This window comes from Lagopus leucura, unplaced genomic scaffold, assembly GCF_019238085.1.
Source record: "Lagopus leucura isolate 7727_CA_CO unplaced genomic scaffold, USGS_WTPT01 Super-Scaffold_100015, whole genome shotgun sequence".
NCBI classification, from domain to species: Eukaryota; Metazoa; Chordata; class Aves; order Galliformes; family Phasianidae; genus Lagopus; species Lagopus leucura.
Window position 1 is genome coordinate 1484871 of NW_024962269.1, and position 26544 is coordinate 1511414.

The 26544-nt window shown below is 44.1% G+C and overlaps 1 protein-coding gene and 1 long non-coding RNA gene across 17 annotated transcripts; one reads left to right on the forward strand and one right to left on the reverse strand.

Moving 5' to 3' along the window:
• Window positions 1-809: 809 nt before the first annotated feature.
• Window positions 810-19366, reverse strand: TPM1 (tropomyosin 1). Of its 16 annotated transcripts, none has more exons than XM_042876189.1 (10): window positions 19096-19365; window positions 18338-18463; window positions 18025-18150; window positions 12044-12177; window positions 10689-10806; window positions 10498-10568; window positions 9613-9688; window positions 9049-9111; window positions 8713-8782; window positions 810-1742 (listed from the first exon to the last, which is right to left on the reverse strand). In XM_042876189.1, exons 1-10 carry the CDS (start codon window positions 19207-19209, stop codon window positions 1660-1662), a joined length of 981 nt encoding a protein of 326 aa, XP_042732123.1. In that variant the 5' UTR covers window positions 19210-19365; the 3' UTR covers window positions 810-1659. The 16 variants fall into 16 exon arrangements, 10 of the variants coding, with proteins under 10 accessions (XP_042732123.1, XP_042732120.1, XP_042732116.1 ...); XR_006179919.1 differs by lacking the exons at window positions 810-1742; window positions 18338-18463 and adding exons at window positions 5844-6051; window positions 7320-7582; XR_006179916.1 differs by lacking the exons at window positions 810-1742; window positions 18338-18463 and adding exons at window positions 5844-6051; window positions 7299-7582.
• Window positions 19367-19939: 573 nt separating this feature from the next.
• LOC122182693 lies at window positions 19940-22642 on the forward strand. Its single transcript, XR_006179922.1, has 2 exons — window positions 19940-21348; window positions 22197-22642. It is a non-coding gene; the product is annotated as an uncharacterized LOC122182693 (long non-coding RNA).
• The last annotated feature ends 3902 nt before the right edge of the window (window positions 22643-26544 follow it).

A 26544-nucleotide genomic window follows, 5' to 3' on the forward strand; every position in this document is an offset into this window, starting at 1 on the left:
TTTAGACTGTCAGGCTCCAAGAGAAGCTTAAGGCACTACCAGAGCTTTTTAACGCTTATTTTGCCTCCTAAAGGCACTTACACGGAATGTGAAGCCACACATCTCCTTTCCATTCAGGTTGATTTTGCAGCAGCCAATGAATCATGCAGTGGCTTGCAACGCTGCAAACTCCTGCCTTTCATTCCAAAATAAAAAACAAACAAAACAAACAAAAAAACCCCCAAACCTTCCTCCTCCCCCACCAAAACCCACCTCCCTATGACTCCCCTTTAACCTGACACCACCATGTACTACTTTACCCTTTCACTGCTACGCAAGCTGCTGAGTCACTTCATTTCAGTTGCTTGCTAAGGCAATCCTCGGATGATCTGGAGGGCTATCTATCTATATCAAGCTCCTCACTGCTACAAGGATGCACAGCATCAGCTTTCAGTGATGTACTAAAGAAAAAAAAAGGGATGAAAATTATTATGAAAGACATGCAATGCTTTTACTGAAAGCAGTTTTAGTGAATAATGGATTTTTGAAATGTTTGTCTTCCCTTGAGCGATGGTCATCGCCTGCACCCGTCTGGAAACACAATTGAGTGATGGGGATAGATACTCATAGTATGGCCCCTCTGAGCAGCTGCTGATCCATGCAAGTCCAAAACACAGCATTTCACTGCATTTTTTATACATTAGCTTAATAGCAAACGAGAGACTGGAAACCAATGTGGTAACAGTGTACCCCAGTGAGCCAGTGCCAATATACACGTTTTACACAGCAATGCAGACACAAGCATGATGAAAAATCACAGGAGAGTAAAATTTAAAAAATGTCCTAAAATGTGCATTTTATTCCATATCATTATACAATGTTTACATACAGGTATACTTTTAAAACTGCTCAAAAGAAAGTGTGAAAAATAAAGTGAGGCGAATATCGATTTGTAAGTTCCACCCCCTCCCCAAGCTCCACACAAATAAAATACATTTTAAACAATCTCTTCCAAATTTGTGTTTTCTCCTGAATTTATTGAATCTTTCATTTCAACATGAAAAATACAATTGAGGGAATACTCAAGCTGAAATGTTGACCTACACTTATGTAATGAGCTGCAAGTTTACAATTTAAAACCTTCATAAGCCTTTGTTTTACTATGTTGACTACATATTCTTTGTGCTACTGAAATAGAAGGCACAAAGTCCAAATCCTCACAGATCAGTAAAATGCTGATAAAAATAAGTTACTGTGCTCAACAAATCCTGACTCGTCAGGTATCAAATAAAAGCCCCTGGTAGAGCTTTTTGATCCAAATAGCACCCTTTGTACTGGATCTTTTTTGAAGATGCATCATTCTTGTTAAAAATTGTGGTTGGCACTTGAGGTGGGACTCTATCTGACACAGCCAGGATTCTCCCAGAGACTAAGCATTCCAATCACTGAACTCTCTACAAAGTGTAGGTAACATTTTGTTGGGAAATGGCACATTTAAACCATAATGAAATAGCTTAACCCGCATACAGCTTGCCCTTTTTGGTGTTTCCCTGACCCCTGCCTGATAATTGAGCTGACGTTCTTGTGACTGTGGTGAAACTAAAATAAAGACATGTTTATGGGGCTTCACGGCAAGCAGGTGTAAAAATAATAACAATGTGGTTGCTGCTAAGAAGGTTTTCACATGTTGTTTAACTCCAGTAAAGTTTGATCCAGCATCTGATGCATATTAAGGTTTTCTTCTTTGGCATGCGCCACTTTCTCTGTTGTGGGATCAGAAAATCAAAACATGAATAGCAGTTCTTCAGAGGCACTGATTCTCAGAACATGAAGGCATGCAGTGATCATTTCTAATTAAAGGCTCAGAAGGTGAGAAATATGCATGACCATAAATACTGATACCCTCAGAGAATACATCTAGAAAGAATTTCAAATTAAGAAAACAAACAGCAAGCAATACAGCTCTAGAACTGTTTGCAGGCACATCTGTTAAGAAAATGCACTGCGAACAGATGAGATTCTTGTATGTTCTGGAAGCTCTTTGATGCAAGAATGCAGGACAAGGAATGGAGGTGGGGTTTTGTTTGTTTGTTTTTAGGTTTTTGCTTTGTTTTTAAGTAGGGCAAGAAGAAAATAATTAGGTTCTTTGGAGACCCATACTTTAAATTCAGTGTAATTCAGAACTTCGAAAGAACAAACAAGAAATTAAAACCAATCTTCCTCTGGTCAAGTGATTTTTAATAAATGTAATTCTTCTACAGCTTAAAAAAATAAAAGAAGTTAGTAGCTTTATGTTGCATGCACATTTTTATAGGACTATCATTCGACACACTTACATGATACAATAAATAAGCACAATGCTATAGAACTGCATCCTACCAGAATCCAGTAACAGTGACTTCACACTAATGCAGGCATATCTTTAAACAACTGACCAGGTATTTTCAGGTGGAGCTTGCACTCCTAGCATGTTTTTTTGGCGTTTTTTTCTTTCTTTTTTTCTTTTTTCCCCTCTTTTGGTCAATGGCTTTTGTTTTTGCCCAATCCATAGTAATCCAAAATTAATGCACTGAAGTGTCCAGATAGCAAAACAGCTGTAACTAAATTTTGTGTTGTTTTTGGAATAGGAATCCTGAACACTTTGCTCTCACCCGCTTTCCAGTAAAGCTCTCAGGGACAATTCCAACACCAACAAAAAGGTGGGTCTCTGCACAAGAAAGGCTCTTTTTTTTTTTTTGAATACTGCTCCTAGAGTCCTCTGAGTGTTTACTGAAGTGGAAAGAAGTTGTTACTGCCCAGCCACATGAAGAGCAAACTGCCCCTCTAACTTAGGTGTGCATACAGATAAACAAAAGCCTCATCAGAAGGAACAGTGTATTTTTCCAAAACAAAATTAGAATTTAATCCAGTAATATACCATGTAATCAACGGCCTGAAAAGTCAGTTTCTATGTTTCTTGCTCATTTCTACATTTACTGATTCATTCTCGAGGAACTTTTGGAAGAAGCAGTTTTAAGATAACAATAGTCACACTACAGTTTAATCCTCATTCAATGCCAGCTTTAGTTCATTAGTTAGGCGACTGTTTTGCTCAAGTTGCTGGTAGAGTTGGTCTGTACAGGCAGCAAGCAGGTTAGAAGGAAAAAAGAGGCAGAATGAAGACAGATTAGACAGAGAAAACAGATAAGTTAATAAAGAAACTGGTCACACCACAGACAGATCAGTAACAGAAACATTTTACCTTTGCTTCTAGAATCCTAGTAATTAAATAGCCACCCCAAGGAATGGCTATTGCAGCTGGCAATGGACTGGCTACCTCTTCTCTACAGAGAACAGCTGTGCAACAAGCAAGTGTGAACAGAAGAGCTACAGCTACATTCCTGGAAGAACGATGTCCTCCTTTAATCTCTACAAACAATGCATGGCAGATTGGTTTTATGAGTGCCAATTTTCTTTGTGAATAATTCAAGATGTGGTGGAACCTCATCTGACAGCTGGTAGAAAGGAACCGTGTCATAACCAATCTAACTAATGGCAGGAGAGATGCTGATAGCATGAACTGCCCTTAGGTTTCATTCTCGTTATACTTCTACTGTGGAATTTAACAACTGAAATGTTACTTCTAGTAGTGAAACATACGGTTATTACTGGTATAAACACACTTCAGTATCTTTAAACTGTCAAGTGGTACCTCATGAAAAAATCAACACCAAAACACTTGGTGAAAATGAACAGGATGGTTCACTTTTATAGACAGAAAGAACACCCACAGTAATGAATGTTGTGACAGTGAATTTTAGTTAGCATTCTGCAGAATGAAAGCAAGCTTTGTGAGAAGTTTTGACTATTTTTCCTCAAACTGTCTGTATCAGTCTCAACAGTTTAGATTCAAACTGCACTTCTAGCTTCTTGATCCTAGATTACTCTGCTACAGGAAATGACTGATTCTTTTCCACAGGCTTCCTAGCAGCTTTCACAACAATCCTCTTCCCCACAGAAGAGGGAAGAGGCTCTCTGCAGAGCCTGCCTGCACCGAGTGACAACAGCTCTCTTCTCCCCCCAGCCAGCTCAGTGGGAGCAGGGCACAGTTCACATTCCTATTCTTGGACACCTGGATTTCTGTTTCTCTTACGAGGATAACATTAGACACTAAGACATACATGTAAGAAAAGCAGAGACCTCATAAATAACTTAAACTTCATTTTGTTTGGCACAATGTATTTAGTTGTTATTTAAACATGACAACAGAATTTCAATAAAGAACTTGATGCTTACCTTCATCACAGAGAATTACTCTCTTGATGTGAGGCAGAGACTTCCAATATTTCTCAACACCCAAAATGAGACTAAAAGTTTCAAGTGTGGGAAGCATTTTCTGAGTGGACTGTAAGCTCCTGACTACTCACACACCTTTGGCCAGGTCACAACTACCTTACTTGGAGGAAGAGCCAAAGGTCTCTGCACGGAGCCACCTCAGATAGAGCGGGGTGTTTGACAACTGGCATCGATCCCCTGGAGCTCAGCCTCAGCAGAACTACCCCTGCACACCACTCAGTCCAGGCAAATGAAGTGCCGGAGCCAACCCTGCACTTGTGTCAACAAGACTCACACGCACTACTTGCTACAGTAATGCACAGCTCAGGTCCAATGGTGGCAGGCTGCTGAAATACGCTACACTGAAAAACCAGAACAGTCAGCATCAGCAGATGGGCCAGCCATGAATTGTGCGTGCAGCTATCTGGATAAATGCACTGTATTGCCTGTTTCTAATACTCTGTCCAGCAATCCATCACTGCTACCATGAAGACAGCTGATTGTGTACATTTGGTGGGATGATTTAAATTAAGTATGAAGAACAATCATAAACTTTCCACCTTTTTTATCATTACTAGGCTTCTACTCTGGATTTTACTTTATTACTTCTTAAGAAATGAGTATTGAAAGGAGTTGAGGAAAAAAACCACCGTGGACACAGTAAAACAAACTACAGAATCAGAGGCTGGGCTTGCTGGAGTGTAACATACACTGGCTGAGCTGATAAGTGATGAGTGATCAAATGTCTGAGCTTTCAAATCTGGAATCAGTGTTTGACACTGCAGCAGATCCTTCTAATTATTACATTAATCGTGAAAAGTTTCCTACTCCGATTCTGAAACATTTTTCATAAATGAGAAGCCTAAGCTCGTAAATCTAAGCTAAGCACAAGAGTGGAAAGCTACAGAAGTCTCTGCTCAACCTTAGATCACACCCTGCCACTCAAGAGAAACATAATGAAAAAAAAAGCAAGCAAGCAAAATCTTTGCAGAGGAATCCAGGTGTGAAAGAGGGGAACACTTCTTTTTGCACAACATTCTGAAGCTTTTGATATTGCCCCTTTAAATCCTTGATTGAACTTACTGAACAAATACATTTACATAAAAGCAGAAAGTCTGAATCATCAAGCTAGGAGAAGATGTAAAGAGAAAAGTCAAGGGCTTAAGTGCTCGCTCAGACATGCTCCCACGACCAAGTGACCCCAAGGCAGCAGTGGCTCTGCAGATATTGGCCCAACAATAACAACTGAAAAAATTCCCACTATATTTGCCATTTTAACTGCATCATAGTTTGAGAAAGGGAGAGAGCACAACGGGTCAGCATCAACCCCAAATACCAAGAATGGGCATTCTCACTGCTAGCACTGCCTCTGCACTGTCAACATTAAGGCAAAAGCATTTGTGGGGAAAAAAAAGAAAAGTGAAACACGAACAAAAATGAAATCTGATGGCAAAAAAACAAAAAAAAAAACCCAGACAACTTTTTATTTTTTTATTAATAACTAAAATAGCTATTTGAATAAATAAAAGGCAAGGGGATAGCCAAAGGAATACAGCTGGGATGTTTATTTTACATTTAGAGATGTAGAGTTTCTGTACAATAGAGCACAAAGAGCATATTCTGAAACAGGTGCTAGAAAGATAGAGCCAAGTAAGCTAGAAGACAGGACAGTGAACCATGAAACATCCAAAAGCTTGGAAAGATGTTTTATCCAACCCGATGAAGATGTCTTTGGAGAAGTGAAGCAAAGAAAATTATCTGCACAAAAGAAAAAGCGAGATAAGGTAGGAAATAAAAAAAGTGCAGTAAGAAGTCCAAAAAAAAGCAATAACAGCACAGCAGAATCCAGCATGCCAGGATAACTACTAGCAAAATGCCACACCATGCTGGGATTGGAATGCTATAGCAATTTCCTCATGTACCAGAGGAGGACTACATTTTAAAGCCTGTTTTCCATCAGCAAATATCCCAAATGAAAAACAAAACAAAACAACAAAACCACCAAAAACAAGTTGTAACCTCTGTTACAAAGGAGGGGAAAAAAAAAACCCATTTCTTCAAAAAGCTATTGAGCAAATGCAGATGTGTTGGTACATAGAAAGTTGAAGAGTGGGAGGGGAGTAATGAAGAAATGTAGGGACTAGAAAGGGAAAAAAAGGAAAAAATAGTTAAAGTATGGATGCATGCAAAACACATTTTTTAGCTCTGAGCAAAGCTGCAGTAATGCTGAAAGTGCCAGCTTCCAAAAGAAACACTGGAACTGAACGGCACACCTCACAGGCATTTGAGAAAGCCACATTTCTTCTCTCCCAAGCCAGTTGCATGGGGTTCATGCAAACGAAAGGGATGAGCATGGGAAGGGCATGGGAAGGGGGATTTAGCATAGCCGACCTCTGTTCAGAGTTCTATGTCAATGTGGGAAAAGACGGTATGTATCAAACACCACGTGGATTACTCACACTCCTTACAAATGATCACTTTCTGGCTTTTTTCCCCACCCCAAACCCTCTCTCTCTCCTAGCTAAAGCTGGTATTACCACACCTCTGGGATTTACTAATGAATTACTACTGCCCTCCACAAGATACATACGAACAACCAGCACTACACTTGTCACCTTTCCGGGTCTAAATCACAAGATGTCTTTACCTTCCACACTTGTAATTTAGTGGTAGCAGTAGAAAATTCAACTGCAGTGGAATTCCATTCAAGCAGTTCAGGAAATTTAAGAACAATGCAATCTATTACTAACAGAGCTAATTCTAAGTCCCTCTGAAACTTTTGTAAAGCTTTGGCAGAATAAAACAGTGAAGGCAAAAGAACACCCTGTGAATGCAGCAAGTGTTGAGATAATAACTACTGGCAAATTCAAAATGATGGTAAAAAATACTTGAACAGAGGTCAACTAGAAGGATAAAGGCAGAGCTACAAACAAATGGCAACCACAGGATATAAGGATCACTGATGCACACTGATAAAACACACATGAGCTCATCGATTAGCTTACCAAATCACCATGAGTATTTACCAGGCTTGACACGGCACACCCACACTCAGCCACAGTAAATAAATGGTTCATGGTATTCTGTACATCTAATCTCACTAAGGTAATGCATCTCCTACTATGAGGAAGTATAATCTCACAAAGCCAGAACCACGCAATCAATGAGGGCAGGGAAGCAGGCACAGGCGCAAGCTGGAAAGACATTTACATGGAAGTCATATCGTTGAGAGCATGGTCCAGCTCCTCGCTGATGGCTTTGTACTTCAGTTTCTGAGCATAAAGCTCATCTAACAGTCCCCAAGGGAAGGTAGAGGTGCACAAGGAAATGGGAGTGTGGTCATGGGATGGAATGAGAGGGCAGCGGTGTGGGATACCATCCAAAAGCAGCAGGGAAGGGTAGGAACACACAGAAAGAAGTGTTGATGCAGACAGAACAACAACAAAAAAAAACAAAATACAAAATTAGGGAAGAATAAAAAAACAACAGCAAATAGTTTTCTGTGATAAGTTCATTAACAGCACTGCCAGTGGGACAACCTGTGATTTAGGTAAAACAAAGCATAGAAGGGAAGGAAAATCTGCATCCTTGTCCTGGAGATTTGTTTTAACGCTCATTAGAAAGGCACACAGGAACTGCAAAAGTCAGTACTGTGGACAGGAGAGCTGAAAACAGGGCTCAAGATGCTAACTGTTTTAAGTGCTTGGCTTTCTTCTCTGCTTCCTGTAACAGTGACCATACATTTTCCACCTGCTACCTAGCTATTCTTCGTACTCTTTATGTGTATGCCTGCCATGCCAAGTAATCAAACTACATAAAATCCTAGACTTGATAGAACACACTGAAGTAGTAATTACCAAACTGCTGAATTATTTTCTCTGGAAGGAGAAAGCACATTCAGCTGCAGTTCTGAAAGATCTGTCCAAACTTTAAAACAAACTCCATGGACGTAAATAAGGTGTCCTTTTCAAGATGTATACAATCTATTAGCTTTACTGAAAACCAGTAACTGTTGTTCTGCCCTGCCCTTATCAGAACAATAAATTAAGTCAGCTTGCTACATTTTAACTATTAGAAAACTAACACAGTTCTTTACCAGCTTTTTAGTAACATGACACTATTTATCTCATAATTTACCCTATGTATTTATATACTTCCAAGCAGAAGCATGTAAAGCAAAAAAATGAAGAGTCTGGAAAACACCAGAGAAAAAGGAACAGGCAAGAGCAAAACATTTCACCAGAAACATTTAAGTTATCAACGCGTTTGAATGGGAAATCATTTTACCTTTTTACTTTTTAAGTAGACCCATTTATGTAATCCGGACAATTTAGGTGAGTAGCAGTTGGGTAGTGAATAAAGCCAGGAGAATAAAAGACCTGTCTCTCTTTAGTAAGCGCAGAAAACAAAGATCCATACCTTCTAGATCATCAATGCTCTTCTCCAGCTTGGTTACTGACCTCTCAGCAAATTCAGCACGGGTCTCAGCCTGAAGTCAAGATCAATACAAACAATTGTAGGAAATACACACATGCTAGTTACAAATAGAGGAGCAGCAATTCAAAGGAAGAAAAAAAAAGAACGATGAGAGGAAGTAGATTTAAAATAAAACATTAAGGTGACGCTCCTTTTTTTGAGATATCCAGTAATTAACTGTCCCCAAAGGGATATGTTCATCCTTAAAGAATTCAAGTGTTTTTTATATTAAAAGAATTGTACTGGAAGATCTGTTGTACATAACAGCTCTAATTTTACCTCCTTCAGTTTGTCAGTTAGAACTTTAATCTCCTCTTCATATTTGTCTTCTTTCTGTGAGTACTGTAATTAGAAAGAAAACCACTGCTATTAGATCAGGTACTCTACATACATAAAAACACCACTCTTCTGATGGATCAACTGTATAAAAGGGAGTAATGTGGGCCTAACTAGATTAATTCCACTGCGACTGCACACAACTTATTACAAAAGCAGAATTTCCCTGAAGTTGTATTCTGGCACTACGCAGTGGAAAATGAGCAGAATTTAGCATTACAGTTTTGAAGAGGAATAGTATTTGGAGGAATTAAATGTTAGCACACAAGTGCCATATTATATAATTAATATTTAACTCTGGGCTACTTAACGGAAGATGTATTCAAACAATACCAATTTATGTGGAACCAGAAGGAATGCATATTTGACTGGAAGTCCAAATGCTACTAACAAATGGCCTTGCTGAAATGCTGAAAAGCGATCAGCATATCAAACAACAAAACAAACCAAAAAGCCTATCCAGGGGGCAGCATAAGGAACACGTTCTCATGTAAGTCTCTAGCCTACCTTCTCAGCCTGAGCCTCCAGCGACTTCAGGTTGTTGGTCACAGTTTTCAACTCCTCTTCAAGCTCAGAACATTTGCTGTTATTTCGGAAGGAAGGCAGGAAAGGGGTGGATGGAAGATTCAGTCAAGCAAAAGAAACAGAAGGAAAAAAAAGGGGGAAAAGATAGAGAAAAATGAAACAACTACAGAGCAAAAGAACGGCCTTAAAAGCAGCTGAATCCATCACAGACTGAAAGCGACTGTTTACGATGCCAAATTCCATTTTAAGTGTGCATTTCAACAATGGCCAGACGTAAGTTCTTTACAGTCCTTGGCTTACACAGAAATATTTACAAAGCTTTCACAAATACGACAGTTCAGCTTCTTTTTGGCTGCACAGGAGACCAGTTTTAAAGGTAAAAAAATGAATTAACAAAAAAGAGACCAAAGAAAACAACCAAAGCAAGATGCAAGGGAGTAGAGAGCACAGTGAGGATTTATTTGCTACCGAGTGAGCTAACTGGCTATGGAAGCTGAAAGACTCGGGTTGCAGTTAAACCTAAAAACTGTTTATTAGTATCAGTACCTTATCCTCTGCAGCCATTAATGCTTTCAAGGTTTGATCCATTATTCTTAACTGTTCTTCCAGCTGTCGGACTTGGCTGTTAGTGAACACATGAAATGCACAAAAGCCATTCACAAAATCAGTGTGCAGGTACAGCATGCAGTGACAAAACACGCGCACACATACAAACACATTTACTTCAGTGCTGACCATTTATTTCAACCATTGAAGAGCAAACACAGCCTTGAGCTGAACACACAGTGTACTGCCAATGTTTCCATGCTGTTACAGTTTCTGTCTTGTAGCACCTCACAGGCACCTGAGGGACAATTGCACACTTACCTTTCTGATAGTTCAGCACGTTCCTCAGCCCGCTCCAGGTCACCCTCAATGATCACAAGCTTACGAGCCACCTACAGGCACAGGCAAACAACAATCATGGATTTCATTTTACTGCAGCCAACACCATCTGACCCTAGAATCCAAAGTGCAGGTAAAGTGCTTTAGGCTGCTCCCCGTGCCCCAAAACTGACCTCTTCATACTTGCGGTCGGCCTCTTCAGCAATGTGCTTAGCCTCTTTAAGCTGGATCTCTTGGATTTCCATCTTCTCTTCATCCTTCTGGGCTCTGTTTTCAATGACCTTCATTCCTCTGAAAGACACAAAAAAAACCCAACCCTACAAGTTCAGAGCTTGCAAGTTGATCTTCAGTTCTACCACTGACTGGAGTGTGTCTTTCAGGCAGATGTATTACAATGAATGAAGCACATCAGACACTTGATTCTTCACACCCACGATCTAATCCTGTGTATTTACACCTCAGAAGTTTAAAGGAAAAGCAGCATGACTTACAAAGAAAGAAAAGTTCATTTGTTTTAATTCTAATTCAACTCTGCCCAGAAACTCAACCACTCAACTATCCTTTTTTCTTTTAAATTCCATGAAAACTGTTCTTATAGAAAGAAAAATAAATGGTCTTGCTTCTAAAGACTCAATCATATGACTGAAGAAACCTGTTTTTCTAACATTCATCGTGAGATAGCACACTCCAACTCCTGCAGGACTGACAGATATTATGTTTATGAGGAAACAAATTCCCATGAGTTTTCTCATCTCAGAGTCCTAAAGCACTGACCTAAAGCTCTCTGCGCTCTGAGCATGCAAAATTTAAACTCCTCCATGATAAGAAGTACAGTGAATTGCCCCCTCCTTCCACACAGATTTGACTCATTCTCTTCACATTGTCAGCAAGGTAGAAACAGATATGCAGAATACTTTGGATTCTTACCCAATATAAAGTACAATGAAAGTTACATAAAATATTATTTGCATTAGTAGAAGACATCTTTTAAATCCAACAAATCTTGAGTTCCTAAATGTGCCTGGAAATTCCAGACTAAACCTAATGGAATTTATGTGATCTCTCTCCTTTGTTTACCTTCAAGCACAGATCTTAACAGGAGGAGAACCAAAGCTTCTCTTAGCACTGGTTCTCCACGTAACATTTTCTAACCACAGTACAATTAAGAATCACTCAACAGCATGAGTACACATCAACTCTGTCAGTTGTCATTCAAATACAGAGGCCTGGACTGGGTCCAACGATTTTCCCAGGAAGCAGTATGATATAACAAAAGCTCTAGCCCACTCTATCTTATCTTTACAACTGAGACACAAACAACTATTTAAGTCTGTGTGTGCATTCTGGACATCCCTCTAGACAAGCTGCGACTGAAGACTGTGTGACTGAAGTCCAAAGGCAGAGTGGATGATATATGCAGAGGGACAAAGGAGTGGTTTAATTTATTTCCCTAACCCACACCCTAGCAATTACCACTTTCGTCATACAGACAATCCAGCTAATCACTTTCAGGAGTAACCCCACCCACCTTTCACTCTCATCTGCAGCCTTCTCAGCCTCTTCCAGCTTCTGCAGGGCAGTAGCCAAGCGCTCCTGAGCCCGATCCAACTCTTCCTCAACCAGTTGGATGCGTCTGTTCAGGGAAGCTACTTCACTCTCAGCCTAAGCACAGAAGAACAGAAGTTAGATCATAACAAGGCACGCATGACCCTCTGCAGAGGATTACCCCATGTACCCAGCAGTGCTATTTAATGGCACTTCAGCGGCTTCTGTTTTCATTCACTAAAAAGGCCATAGACAGAGATGTGCATGTCTTTACGATGCTTCTTTTCTATTAAACTTATTAAGAAACGTGCAACTTATGCACAATCCTTCTAGTCCTGCTCTCTAGCACAGTTCCCTAAATGTTATCTTATTAGCAGACACAAACCAATTACATCCTTTCTTCCTTCCTAGGAAATCAGCAGAAACAATCACAACCCTTACGTATTACCTCAAATCCATTACTTTTGCCATGTTTAGATAATAAAGACTTACAATGTTACCTCGAGTTCCATAAAAAGAGCTCAAAGTAGGAGTGCAAAAACATACTTAGATCAGCATCTGCAATGAGACAGCTCGTTCAGGGACAGCCTAAGAGCATTTAGGCACCTGAACACTCACAAATGTGAGTTTTGTTTATAGGCAAGATACTCAGTAGCTAACAGGGTACCAGCAGAAGTTACATCTTGGAAGGGTCCTGTAGCAACAGCTGTTTAAAACATTTCATCCCCCTCCCTGCTGCCACCCTCAGAATTTCCCCAAATCCATCTTTCCTGCACAACATATCTGCTTATTCTTTCATGCAATAACACTCACAACATGTCTACCTCTTATTATAAGTCTTTACTTCTAACATTTTCAAACCTACAGTTCTTAAGTTGCAGAATACCAGCCTTTCCCTAATTATTCTGTTATTAAAAGTTATTTCTTTCTGAAGAAAGAACAAAAGCCATAAGTTAACTATTAATCTAAATAGTTAATGCTTCCAAGAATAATAGTTACTTTGAATTAGTACTGAAAATGATCTCGCTATATGTGAGGATGTGCAAATCTGGATTTCCAGCAGGGGGGGGGGAATTAAAAAACAACAAAAAACAAGGAAATCTATCCCACAAAAGTATCAGTTTGATGCTTTTCTTTTCTAAAATGTTTAAGAAACTGTTGATATTTGCTTGTTTTACTACTGCTGAGGTATTCGGATACAGCTTGCTACTACCAGAATTCTGTTGTGCCCAACACCAGTAAGAACAACTTAGGCACTACAAAAGCAAAACAACCTCAGAGAGCAGTAACGCTGCTACTGGAGTTGCTATCAATAACACCAACATCTGGGAAGCAAATATATGTATCTGAACATTATTGGGTTCTGGGAGTGAGCACACTGAGCCAGGAGTGGAGGAGACTACATTCCTTCATATCAGCCCCCAAATTAAATCTTCACCTAGCTGTGTAATCAAGCAATGGCATTCCAAACCTGCAGGTTTCAGGCTTTGAACAGTAAGAATTTGAACCTTCAGAGAAACAAAGCAGCAGGGGTGGTGGTGGAAATCTATGTCCTTTCATTAACGTTACCCTTGGGAAATCTGTAATAGCATGAGTTAATTATTATCATGTCAAGACTTCTCATCACGATAAGCACACAGAATATGCTTAGAAACACTGGGTGACTAAAGTTCGAGTTTTTACTTCCTGCTCCACCACCAGTAATGTGCTGTGGGTTTCACCAACCAACCTTATATGGCCCCACTCACCCTTCCGCGGAGCAGGACTTCTTCCTTATATGGCAAGGAAGGAAAGAACCCCAGTGACATTAGGGGCACTCCCACAGCAAATATAACCTCCTGCATTTTTGACACAGCACTCAGACACCACATATTTTTACAATGAGCGATGACATGGGTATGTTACAATTCCCTGTTAATTACTACTGCTGTAAGAAAGACTGTTTTCCAGCTAATCATACAGTTGAAGAAGGAAGGCTGGTGAGACACAACCACAGTGACTTTTTGTAAAGGCAACGGCTGCTGCTCGCAGACCCCATACTTCACTGATCTGGTTTAACAACCACAAGTTGTGAACTGTGATATGCTTTGGCTGCAGTTTCAGCTTTTGCATTGTTTGCATATCTGTACCTTGCGCAGGAAGAAATAAAATTAAAAAAACCAGCAACAGCACTAGCCAGTCACATGCCATACACGTACAGCACTGCACTAAGGGAAGGGTCACATCTCAGCTTGCTCGCTCCATGTTCTCACAGCCTCTCTCAGTCATGCAGAAATACAGCTGTGACAATAAAAAAAAACTGGCAGTAGCAAAGAAGCACAGGTCTGTATGTGTCCATGAGTTCATTTTTCTGCATTCGTTCACTGAAGTGCTGATCCTCTCCAAACAAAAACTTCGTGCCGCACAAACATACTGTGCAGAATTCCATACAGTCCACGTAAACCTGCTGCAGGCAACAGACTGACACTACCCTTAAGGATGCTAAGCCTCACCGCACAGCCAGGCTCTCATGGTAAGACTTCAGAGGCAAGTGGGAATCCAGCCTTCTGCACCCAAAGGTGTCATCAGCACTTCCCATGGCAGGGACACAGCAGCTAACCTAGTTTAGCACTACGTATGTTGCTGAAGGCGTTCTTCACTCACAGAAAGTAGTTTATAAAACAAATCCAGCTTTCTTTAAGACAGAAACCCTTACAAGTTAACCACGAAATCACATAACTGTAGGGGTCAGAAGGAACTTCTGTGGATCTCCCCATCCAACTCTCTGCCAAAGCAGGTTCTCTACAGTAGGCTGCACGGGAAAACATCCAGGTAGGTTTTGAATGTCCCCAGAGATGACTCCCCCACCTCTCTGGGCTGTTCCAGTGATCTGTCATCCTCACAGTAAAGACGTTTTTCCTCATGTTCATAAGGAACTTTCTGTATTGCAGTTTATGCCCACTGCCTCATCCTGTTGCTGGGCACCACCAAAGAGCCCAGCCCCATCCACCCAACAGACACTGCTGAGTACTGATCAGGTCTCTCCTCATCCTTTTCTCCATGCTGAACAGCCCCAGGTCTCTCAGCCTTTCCTCATAACGCAGATGCTCCAAGCCCCCATCATCCTTGTGGCCCTCCACCTGTGGGGACCCACTTTCCAGATCTGCCCCACGATGTGATGCGATGCCTTGCAATGTGATCTCTCACTCAAACAACATTACAAGGCTACGTGCACTGCCTTGTGGGTCTGCTTCACAGCTGCACGGGTCAGGAGTCACACACGGTGCTCCTCTGCTCGAGCAGCTCTGAACACTCACCAACACCAGACACTGCTTTTTTAAGCTCGCTGCCCAGAACCCGAATTACAAATGAGTTATTTGGCATGAATTTCCCTCAAACTCCGAGGATACGGTCACAAAGAGCACTCTACATTTCATAGAAAGAAACAACACAACTCCAGCCGCCACCATTCCCCAAGGTCAGCGCTATCGGCTTCGTGCAGCATCGGGCACCCACAGCCGCATCCACACCGATCTGCGCTGCCTACACCTGCCCTGCCCAAAGCTGCGCACACCGCTGCCCCGCAGCCCGGCCGGGCCCTCAGGCTGAGCTGAGCTGAGCTGCGGCCGCCGTGCCGTGGCCGCCGCCCGCAGGTACCGCCGCGCCGGGGAGCGGCTGCCCGCGGCCCTGAGACGCCCGGGGCCCTACCTCCTCCCGCAGGGCCCGCTCCTGGTCCACCTCCCGCTGCAGCCTGCCCGCCCGCTCCTCCGCGGCGTCCGCCTGCTCCTGCAGGCTGCGGATCTTCCTCCGCACGGCCTCGAGCGAGCTCATCGCCGCCATGCCCTCGCCGTCCGATCGGCTCCGACCCGCTCCGCGCCTCGCCGCCGGCCTGCACCGCCTCCCTCCCTCCGCCCCGGCCCCGGAAGTCCTCCGCGCCGCGCCGCGCACCGGGGCGGGGCCGGCGACACCGAGCCGGAGGGGAGCGGCGCAGGGAGGCGGCGGGGCAGCGCGCCGGTCCGCGCCGGGGTGGGGCGGGCGCCGGGCGAGGCCGGGCCGGCGGGGAGAGGCTCGGCGGCGGGGCCGGGCAGCCAGGTGGGCGCGGGGGCTGTAGCGCCCTCTGGCGGCCGCCCCGCTCCCCGCCGTAGCCCCGCGTCGCACCGGCCGAGCGGCGTAAAGCGATGCCGAGCGGCCGGCCGGCCTCCGTCCTTCGCCCGAACGGGCTCCCGGGACGTGGGGAGCGGGGCTGAACACGGGGCGGAAGGAGGTGCCCCACGCTGCCGAGGTGAGTCGGGAGGTGCTGCTCCCTCATCTCGTGCGAGGTTGCTCCACCTCGGCAGCGGCGCTCCCTGCCCTGCTCTGCCCTTTTCCTGGGGCTCGGAACTATCCGAACGAGTCGTGCAAACGCTGGGTCACAGCAGTGCCCCAAGACACTCCACGTGGCCCAAAAGCACGGCATCCTGACATTCCACGCACACCAGTAAGTACAGCCTTCTCTCCAGCCAGGCTCTCTGCCCCAGGGTGACTGCGCCCAACACCCGTCCCAACGAGCTCCCAAACGCTGCTCTCCAGCAAAGGGAAACGGCGCTGGGATTGGTCAGGGGCATCGTGCTTTTCAGGCAGGGAATCTGGTAGCACTGCTCTCGCCTTCATCCCCGGCGATTCCCAAATAGTCTGCATACTTTTCCTTATAAGGAATATCTCCCCTGGATCTGTATGCGGTTCCTTTGAACGAGTCCAATAAGGGCCCTGCTAGGAAGTGCCTCTCCTCAGTGCGGCCTCGCTCAGAAGACAGACATCTGATCCACATTACACACAGAACCCCTCTCATCCCTATGTGCACTTATTACTGAGGTCTCTCTCAAAACTACACAACTTAATTGCTTTGCTTTATGGTTTGCTCTTTCAAAAAGTAAAATAAGATAAAAGCGTGTTGTCTTTGATGCCAAGTTGGCTTTAGCAACGTTTCCCTCTCTAAAAGTATCCTTCCTCCACTTTGCTCTGTGACAACTCCTTAGCTTTGAGGCTGATTCTGAAAGCTGCGCTATAGGAAAAGGATGGTCATGGCTTTGGAAGCGCTGTGGTTTCACCAGGTCCTGTAATTCAGACCCGAGATGTATTTGGAGAGAACTGGGTTGGACTGTAGGAGCCACACCGCAGGCAGAGCCCACACTGCTCTGGGCCTTATCTGCAGGAACAGGAAACTCGCATCGCTCCATGCGTGTAATGCATTAATTAGATGCATGTCAGGAGCGGACAGGTGGGTGGGTTGAGGCCTGGGAGGGACACAGGCTCTTGCACTATTACCATATAAAGTGCTGAGCTATATATATCCTCCAGCCTGCTCCCAAGATCCCTGTCCTCCAAACTGCAAACCTAGCAAGTATCATCTTCCAATTTCCTCTCACGCAGGACTGAACTTTTCTTTGAGATGTGAAATCATCTTCGATTTTTCCAAGAATAAAAACTAGGAGCAGGGACTTTATCTGTGGGATGAGTGAATGAGCCCAACTAGTTTCTAGCAGCAGCACTAATGCATGTATGCCTACAACTCTCCTGCAGAAACAACCAGCAGCCCTTATTCTGCATCTGTGGGACGTACAGGATGTCCCAGCTGTCCCTCCCAGGCCTAGTTGCTGTCAGCTCTCTGATTCAGTCTCATCGACTATCACAGCACTACTGTTCCTACCCAAGCTACTTTTTCCATCATCTCAATTGACAATCCACAGCAAATGGAACAACAGCAAGTACACACAAAAAGCACGTGTTGAGTGAGCAGAAACCCAATCAATGCCTCGGACAATGTGCAAATCTCATGCAAGGAGGCAGTGCTGTGTCTCCCACCTCCCTGCCCAGGAGGTGCCCAGGAGGAGCCTGAGCCCAGCATGGCCACAGAGCGCTGCCTGGTGGGAGTCCTGGCTGTCCTGTGCAGTGGAGGTGTGTGTTCCTTGTATGAAGGGGGTGGTGGAAGGGACAGGGGTAACTTACATCTGTGGCCTTTTTGTCAGCCAGTTCCAACTTTTCCTGTGCATCTTTAAGGGACTCGGAGTATTTGTCCAGCTCATCCTCAGTGCCCTTCAGCTTCTTTTGCAGAGCCACCAGCTCGTCCTCCAGCTGTGACACGGGCGGAAGGTGGTGGAGAGGGGAGGGCAGGCAGGAAAAGGTGCAGCAGGCAATGTGATCGTGCAAAGGGACAAGTGCGAGTGCAGAAGAGACAGAAAAGGACAGACAGACAGACAGACAGAGAGAGAAAGAAGGAGAGACAGTTAGATTCTCTGTTGCTACGGTAAGGGCACGATACCTTGGCAGCATTCTCCTCTGCGGAGAGGAGGCTGTCCTCAGACTTGTGCAGCTCTTCCAGCACTTGGTCTCTCGAATCCTCCGTCACACGCAATTGCTTTTCCAATTGCACAATGTCATCCTCTAACTAGGTGCACAAGAGGAAATACAATGCACAGATACATTTCTCCCTGGGCTCTGAAAAGGGGGAAGGTCATCTTTAAATCTCTCTCCTTGCCTCTGGCCTTTTCTGGGATCTCCAAGAAACTCACAACAACCATGCCTCCAACCCCCAAACTAACAAAACCCCACGTGTGCTGGGGTGGATCAGGGGGGAGGCTTGGAGCAGGCCAGGAAAATGGGACACATATCTGGAAAGAGGGGGAGCAGCTAGAACCGGACAAGTCTGCTGGATAGCGCTGGGGGAGGGGGGCACAAACTCAGCTTTAAGTCCTTTGCCAAATCATAGCGCGTCTATCCAGAGCTAACAGCTGCTCCAGGCAGTGTCCCCCAGCCATGCCCCTGTGACAAAGGCACGGAGGCCACGCAGCTGTCCCAGGACCCCTCCCCAGCAGGATGGAGCAGTGGTCTCCTGCCCGGCCCAGGGAGCCTCCAGCCACGTTCTTTAGGGGAGTTTCAGTACTTCAGTCGGTTCTTCGGGCAATGGAGGGGGAGGTGGGGAAGGATACAATAAGGTACGTTAAAAAAAGGTTAGAGAAAGCGATCGCCTGGAAAGGCATGTGCCCCGGCACCAGTAACACCCGGTCTCTCGGTGCAGACCTGCTTGCTCCTCTCCTCCGCTGCCTTCTTGTCTGCTTCGGCTTGCTCGGCTCTGTCCAAGGCATTCTCCTTGTCCAGTTTCAGCATCTGCATCTTTTTCTTGATGGCATCCATGGCGGCGGTGGGTTAAGGCGCGTCCCGCGCGAACTACAGCCGAAATCAGAGCAGGGAAAGCGGCGGGAGAGCCCCGATACGAATCCGAGCCGCGGCCCCGGGGAGCGCTGGGGCCAACGAGTGCGGGACGGGCGCCGGCGGAGTGCGGGCGGCGGGCGGGGAGCGCCTCACTGATATGGCCTTTCCCAGGGGGCTGACTGCATTCCTCAGGACATCCAATACTTTTTTGGAAAGGGCTTTTTTTTTTTCTTCTTTTTTTCCCCTCCCTCCTCCATTTGTCCCTACCCCTTTCCCTCGCTTCGCTCGCCCTCGGCTTTTTTCGGCGGCTCGGCTCTCCCATTCGCTGCCGCCCGCCTTTTGACCGTGGATATGCCTATATATGGGATGTGACGGGCGAGGTAAGGCGGGGGAGAGGTTCGTTCCTAGTTCTAAGCGGGCAAGACGGGGCATTTCGCTGCTACTCCTAGGACGAAAAAATAAATAAAAAAAGGGGGAAGGGCAGAGACTCGGGGCGGGGAACGGGAGCAGAGAGCCGTGCGGGCCGCTCAGGGCGGTTGTGATGCCAGGGTGGCTGGCAGCAGGACCGTGCCGGAGCCGCCCCCACCCGTGGAAATGGTTGTTTAAAAGCAGAAGGGGCGCGGGGCAACAACGGGTCACGGGCAAGCGCGCTCCGCGTCCTTCACCGGGCCTCGGGGCACGGGAGGACAGGCCGGCGGGCGGAGAGCTGCCGGCAGCCCGGGCACCAGGACCGCCGCGGTAATGCCAGCCCGGCACAAAGGCACGGCACGGCTCTCTGAGGCCGCAAGAGCTTCCCGGGCCGACCACGCTTCTCTACTGGACCGCAGTCGGGTTAAAGGGAGGGGAGCGGGGGCTCAGCTGCCCCCGGAGCCGCGAGGTGCGGAGCCCGGGGAGAGTCGGCACACGGACCGGCTGCTGCCGTGCCTCGCACCCTCCGCCTGCGACGCCAGCGAGAAACTGAGGCAGCGAAGAAAGACGAGCAATCTGGAGAACAATTAACAAACCACGTAATTAAGTAGAAACCGATTTTCGCTTGTGGCTGATGTCTGTCTCCTTAGCACGCCGAGCAAGATGCAACACGCTCCGCCGGCACCACGCACGCTCCTTTACACAGCGCAGGAAGCACACGGACGTGCACGAGCCCCGAGGATTTGGTTGCACAAAGAGAAAATTAAGCAGCCTCTTTGTCTGAGCTCACGACTTGCACCAGAAAATTCCTCCCTGGTGCCGTCATCGGCTCTGCTGAGCCGATGTCACCGCGGCAGGAGGGCTTGTGGCTTGCTGGACTTGCAGGGCAAATAGGGGCAGCGGTCGGCAAAGCTGGCCGTGGGGCGGCTCCTGCACAGCCCACGGAGTTACAGCGCAGAGCTCCGGCTCCGTGCGACCAGATAGCAAAGCCCTCTGGGTTGTGAGCACAGGTCATCTTCCTCTGCCCCCGAGAACGGCCTGCGGCACTGACCCACACAGCGTTCACGCGAGCTTACAGCCCGTCTCCAGGACGTGTGTGATGTTAATGCCGCTGGCAGAAGAGAAGCTTTCCTATTCCCACTCCTAAGATGGTTTCTTACTGTATTCCCTAAAAAACAGACTCCTCAGAGTAATAGTAAAGTAACAGTAATGATGTAAAAATAGCAAGATCTTTCTGGAGGTTGAAATTCCCACTTTTCTGCACAATCCTTATTCATTAGTCCTTACTGGTTTAAAAAAAAATACTGGTTAAACCTGCCTACATACAAACAGCAGCACACAGGCTGTAAGTGTAAAGAGTAAAAAAGAGTAAATGTAAGAGCAAAAATGCCAAAGTACTGACAAAGCCTGCAGACTTATTTGCAGCAAATGCTTAAGCATAGTTTTGCTCTTGTCGCTTATCTTGCTGTTACTGTATGGCTGGTTGCAACACAAGGGCCTTTTTAAGTGCTTTGAATATTTAAAAGGCATTTAGTTACATACTAAATTAGATACATACTAAATTAGTTACAATACAATCAACAACTTGATTGTATTGTTAAATACATCAATGTTTTGTCCGGAGTTGAGGAGAACTTACTCCACCGCCACAAAAAAATCCCTTTAGAAGTGCATTGTGGCTGGGAATCCAGTGAGGCAGCCCTTTGCCTTTGGGTAAGCACATGTTGTGAAATTAAACAAACAGTGTCCTGTCTGGCTCATTTGGGAGTGGTGCTGATAGGCTCTTAAAGAATTCCTGTGCAGAGCTATTTTTCTACAAGAATGTTAACGATGACATGGGAACCTCTGGGATACATGAGAAAATATGATATGGGGAAGAGGAAAGAAGATAGAAAATGATATGGCCTGGAAGATGCCACCACCACAACAGCAGAACCAAATCCTGAGGCCCCATATGCATGAAAATGTCCAAAAATAGGCTTGGTTTAAGTCTAAGACAACTCTGCATCCACAGGGCTAAATTGGCTGACGTTTTTGTTGTTGTTTTTCTGTGGTAGAGAATGCAAAAAGTATAGATATATGTAAGCGTGCCTGCTTTACCTTAATTAACAATTTGAATTGCTTGGAAATTTCCAGCTGGCAAAAAAAGATAGGTTTGGAAATCAAGTAGCTTGTATAGTCACTCCCTTTTTAATTGGGACGTGAAGAAAGACTGTATACAAATTAATTTCGTACACTGAAAAAAGAAGGCAGCACAAACCTTGTGTCTCTGACAAAACATTACTTCCCCCACGGCCACCCCACCACTGCTGGAGCTGGCTCATCTCTTGTTGACAAGTGGTGCACAAACACCCCAGCAGCAGTTTTACTCAGTTCTGCACCTCCTACACTGGTTTTGAGTTCTGTTTTTTAAATCAGGCTCTTCTGAACACCAAGGCAGCCAACACAAAGAACTGGCAAAACATATACGTAAGCCATATAGGCATACATCCATATACATACACTATATGTAAGTAAGTGATGTGGCACTTCAGGCTTCCCAACAATATTTTGTTTTCCAGGATGAGGCCAGAATCTGCTTCTATCACGATGTTCCTGCCATGCCATAGATGTCTTGACACAGGCAGAATTTGCCTTGAGAAGAATCTGCTTTTCTGTCCACAGTTGGACCAGCTGAAGGCATTTCTCAACAGAGATGCTGATGGTGTACGGATGGCAGGTGGACTCACTTGGAAAGATCCTTCAAACAGACTCTTTCTAAAAAATTGGAGTTGCCTCTTTTTTTCTTTTTCCTTTTCTTTTTTTTTTTTTTTTTTGGAATATGCAGGAAGTGACACCTGACTTCATGCTGCAACTGGTCCTTCCAGTTCTGTGAAAACATGACTCTTAAAAGATGATGAAGGATTCGAATTAGGTCAGTCAGAATGAACCCAAAAGACTACACGTGTCAGGAGAGTGTTCCCCCAGAGGGAGACAAATGTAAATAAAGTACAAACATTTTGAAAAAGTTTCCGAGCCCTTTGCAGCCTTTCTAAAAATGGAAGGTTTATTTTGGATGAAGGGAGAAAGAGGACTTGGCTTATCAGTAAAAAATGGGAAATAGGAAACATCTGTATTTACCTGGAAAATAAATTAAAAAATGGTGCTCGATCAATAAGTAGGTTTTACTACCACAAGTAGTATATATTTAATCCTGTAAGGATCTCAAAGAACTTTGCAGTTCTTTGCACAAAGGGAGCTGAGGGACAATATTCCTACAAGTGTAGAAATGGCAAAACTTCCCTTGGAGAAACTGGTCATATATACTTAGCCATGAGGCAACAGAAAGGCTTAAAATAGAATGGAGGAATCCTGCTGGTCAGTGCTCTGCAGCTCCCAGTGGGCAGCAAAGGGGTACAGAAATACCCCTGAACATGCCACTCACACTTGAGAAATGACGCTGTATCCTTCTGAAGGCTCTCCTTAGTATTTCTGAGGTAACTGTGAAGAGCGCTGCGGCTTTGGAAAGTAAAGAACCGGGAGATGATCAGTTGGAAAATAAATCTCTGAATTCTTCTAAAATCCTTTTGATACTCTTCCCATTCAGAACTAACGTGTTTCTGTTCCGTCTGTCACTCAGCGAGGCAACTCCATGAAATCTGTGAACTCCTTAAGGGTAAAAGTATTTATAGCACGGCCCTCTGCACCTGCCCTGATCTGTAATGCAAGGGTCTATTCAGATGCCACTGCAAATGCTAAGGAGCTCATGACCTAACTCATGACCTAAGGGTCCTAAAATATCTCTGAGGTCTTTTTCTGCACAGCTCCTTTCACTCTAATTCCCTTTCAGCTGAGCAAATTTGAGTCTCCCAGTATTTTGCACTGTTTTTTATTTTGAATTGGGAAGTTTGCTTTAACTGATAGCTACCAAAACTACCTTAATTTTCTGGAAGTAATAAACAAGAATCAAGTAACACAGACAAAAACAAACACAACAACAAAACAAGGAAACAAAGAACCAAAAAAACCAACCACTTTTGTTAAGATGTTTTCCCACTCCCTTCTTTTTAGAGGTTCAGATAGTTTTAGGCTAGATAAAGAAAAGCAGTTTCTTTCAAACTGCTTCTACTTACACATTGCTGTGCTTGTGCTCCGCTCCGTTAAGTCTCTACGGAAGTCACTTAATTGAGTTCAATTACATTCATCTGGTTCTTAACAAAAATAGTCTTGCAAAAAACATCCTATCCGTTTCAATTTAAAGCACGCTAGTGTGGAAGAGAAAAGAATGCTAAGGAGGAAGGTCACAGTAAAGAGCAAGTCGTATGTTATGGGGGGAGGAATTGTATCTGGCTGTGCCAAAATGCTCAGCCGAAAAGAAGTGTGGATCAGCAGATCCAAAAGGAAGTAATTTGCTCCTGGTGAAAGGGCCCACTCATAACTTTGTGTGGACACAGACATGGCACTAAATACAGTGGATTTCCTTCTGAATTGCACTGTATCAAATGATATCAGACTCAATTCTGCTGAATGCAAGGTGAGAAAAAAGTTGTTGAAATATCCACTGTCCTGGACAGTGCCTTCAATAAATGTAACTCCATCCCTGTTAAGCAGCCCATCTGCCAGAGCTCTGAGCTATATATAGATAAATACACCATTGCTGTAGCATCTACTGCCACATCTATGTGATTACAGAATCATAGAATTACTCAGGTTGGAAGGGACCTCAAGGATCATTATAAGTTGTACCGGAGTATAGCTTTGCAGTTTTGTTGGAGATTCTCTTCTGGCAGAACAGTTACCCTACAGATCCTTAAAAGATTTGTGTTCCCGACCTGCAGGAACATATGATAATAGTAAATAGTGGAGGAGAGCAGGAATGGAAGAAATAGCCAAGACACCCAATGATTTTTCTGACATCCACCCTTTGATACCAATAGTACAAAAGGACATATTACAGCCACAGCAGGGCCGACAGCTACTTCCCTTGTCTTGGCCACAACTGAGAACACTAGAAGACTTTTAAGAATTTCCTCAAATCAGATATCTAAGTTCATAGCAGGTGCAAGCATGACAAGAAAAAGCAGCTCTTCTAAGTGTATCGGCAGAAGCTTCTAGGCTGTACATGTGAATGCTCATCTTCAGCCATGTTGCTTGTTGCTTTTTGTTTTATGGAGGCTCTCAAACTGTCATACAACAACAATCAGATGGAACGTAGACAGCATGAAGGAAAATACATCCACATTCATGCAGCCCAAATTCCAGCTACCTGCCCATGACTGACAACCTTGGAAGGTAGAAAGGAGTTTTCAGAGATTCTGAGCCAAGCGGAAATACTGGCATAGGTTTCCCATCTGGCTCTGGGAATCTGATATCACAGCACTTGATCATCAACATTTACTCAATTTCGATTGGATTGGATGTATCATTCAAGAAAATAAGTCATTAAATTGCCAAAATGCATTATATGAGCCCAAAAGGTAAAAAAGATTACTTCTGAAAGACAGTAAACTTCCTGATTTGAACTGAATATTCACCTTTCTGGTGGTAAGAGCCTGAGAACCAAATAAGTACACCTTTAAATAACGTTATTCTTTTTTTGCCAACAGCTGGCCTACCAGCTCTGCCCCAAGTTTTTCATTGCTCTACAAGACTACACACATAGGAGAAAAAAAAAGATCAAAAGCATTTGCAGTCTAATATTCCCAATTCCAGGATGTTTTTAGAGCAAATATAAGCAAATTGCTTACTTGAGCCTTCAGCTCCCTGTAGGCACTTGGCAGAGCCAGTGAAAGTAAAGGTAGTGATGTTGTGACATGGTCTCCTGCCCACTTTCCAGATGGCAATCAGCTAATTTTAACAGCAATGCTCAGCCAAACCTAGTAGGGACCAGCTGGTATTGAGGCTATTTACCTAGTTTCTCATCCCTGTTGTCATTCTGTTCCTTCATGCATTTAAAGACTTAATTTAAAAATTTCTACTGTAATGTAGAGGTTTCTTTTTTCCTTTTTCTTTCTTTTTCTTTTTTTTTTTTTTAAATAAAGAGAGGAAAGACTGTGAAGAAAGATGCATTCAGCATTATTTTATAAGCAATCATTCATCATGTTGCAGTAGAAATAGTGTTTTATCCTCTTCACTTTAGGCCTTGTGTTTGAACAGCCTGAAACCTGCTGACACAGCAAAGGAGCTGTGAAATTGTTTAGTCTCAGTTCAGGTAATTGTGTGCAGCTCAGGTACCAGTGCACCTCTGTCCTTCCAACACATATCTGTGTGTATCCCACAATCCCAGCTTGTTCTTTCCCGTCCTCCCTGAGAGCAAATATGCATTTCATATCACTCAGATCTTTGATCTGGCGACTTGACGTGTTATTATTTAAACATGACAGATGATATTCAGTAATAATAAACATAGAAAAGTCAGTCCACTGGAAAAACAAATACATATTAATCTGACCTCTCATTAGTTCCTTATCCTTTTTATCTCTGAAACCTTTCACTAATTCCTGGCAGTTAATGCTCTTCTGGTTAAAGCACTTGATGTCCTCATTAGTCTTCATGCTGCTTTTTTCTAAGGAAAGCTGTTTGGGCAGAACTCATGGGTCCGTATAATTTACATTTACAGATTTGCCTCCCTCCACGAAATGAAAAAAATGGACTAAAGTCACTTTCTTGGAATTATTTCTGATTTGATGTTGAATGTTTCCCCAAACTCAGAGGACATACTTTAATGCCACAGTGTAAGACTAAAATTATCAGATCTAAAGGGAAATTGTGAAATAAGTTGTTGAATTCCACCAAGAATAATCTATTTCTTTAGAAAAAAACTATCTTTCCATGACTTAATTAAAGTCAGCTTACACACCACGATGCCAAAGTGAAGAACTTTTCATTTGCTTGGGAAAGCTATATGAGAATGCTGGGTACAAGACTGCC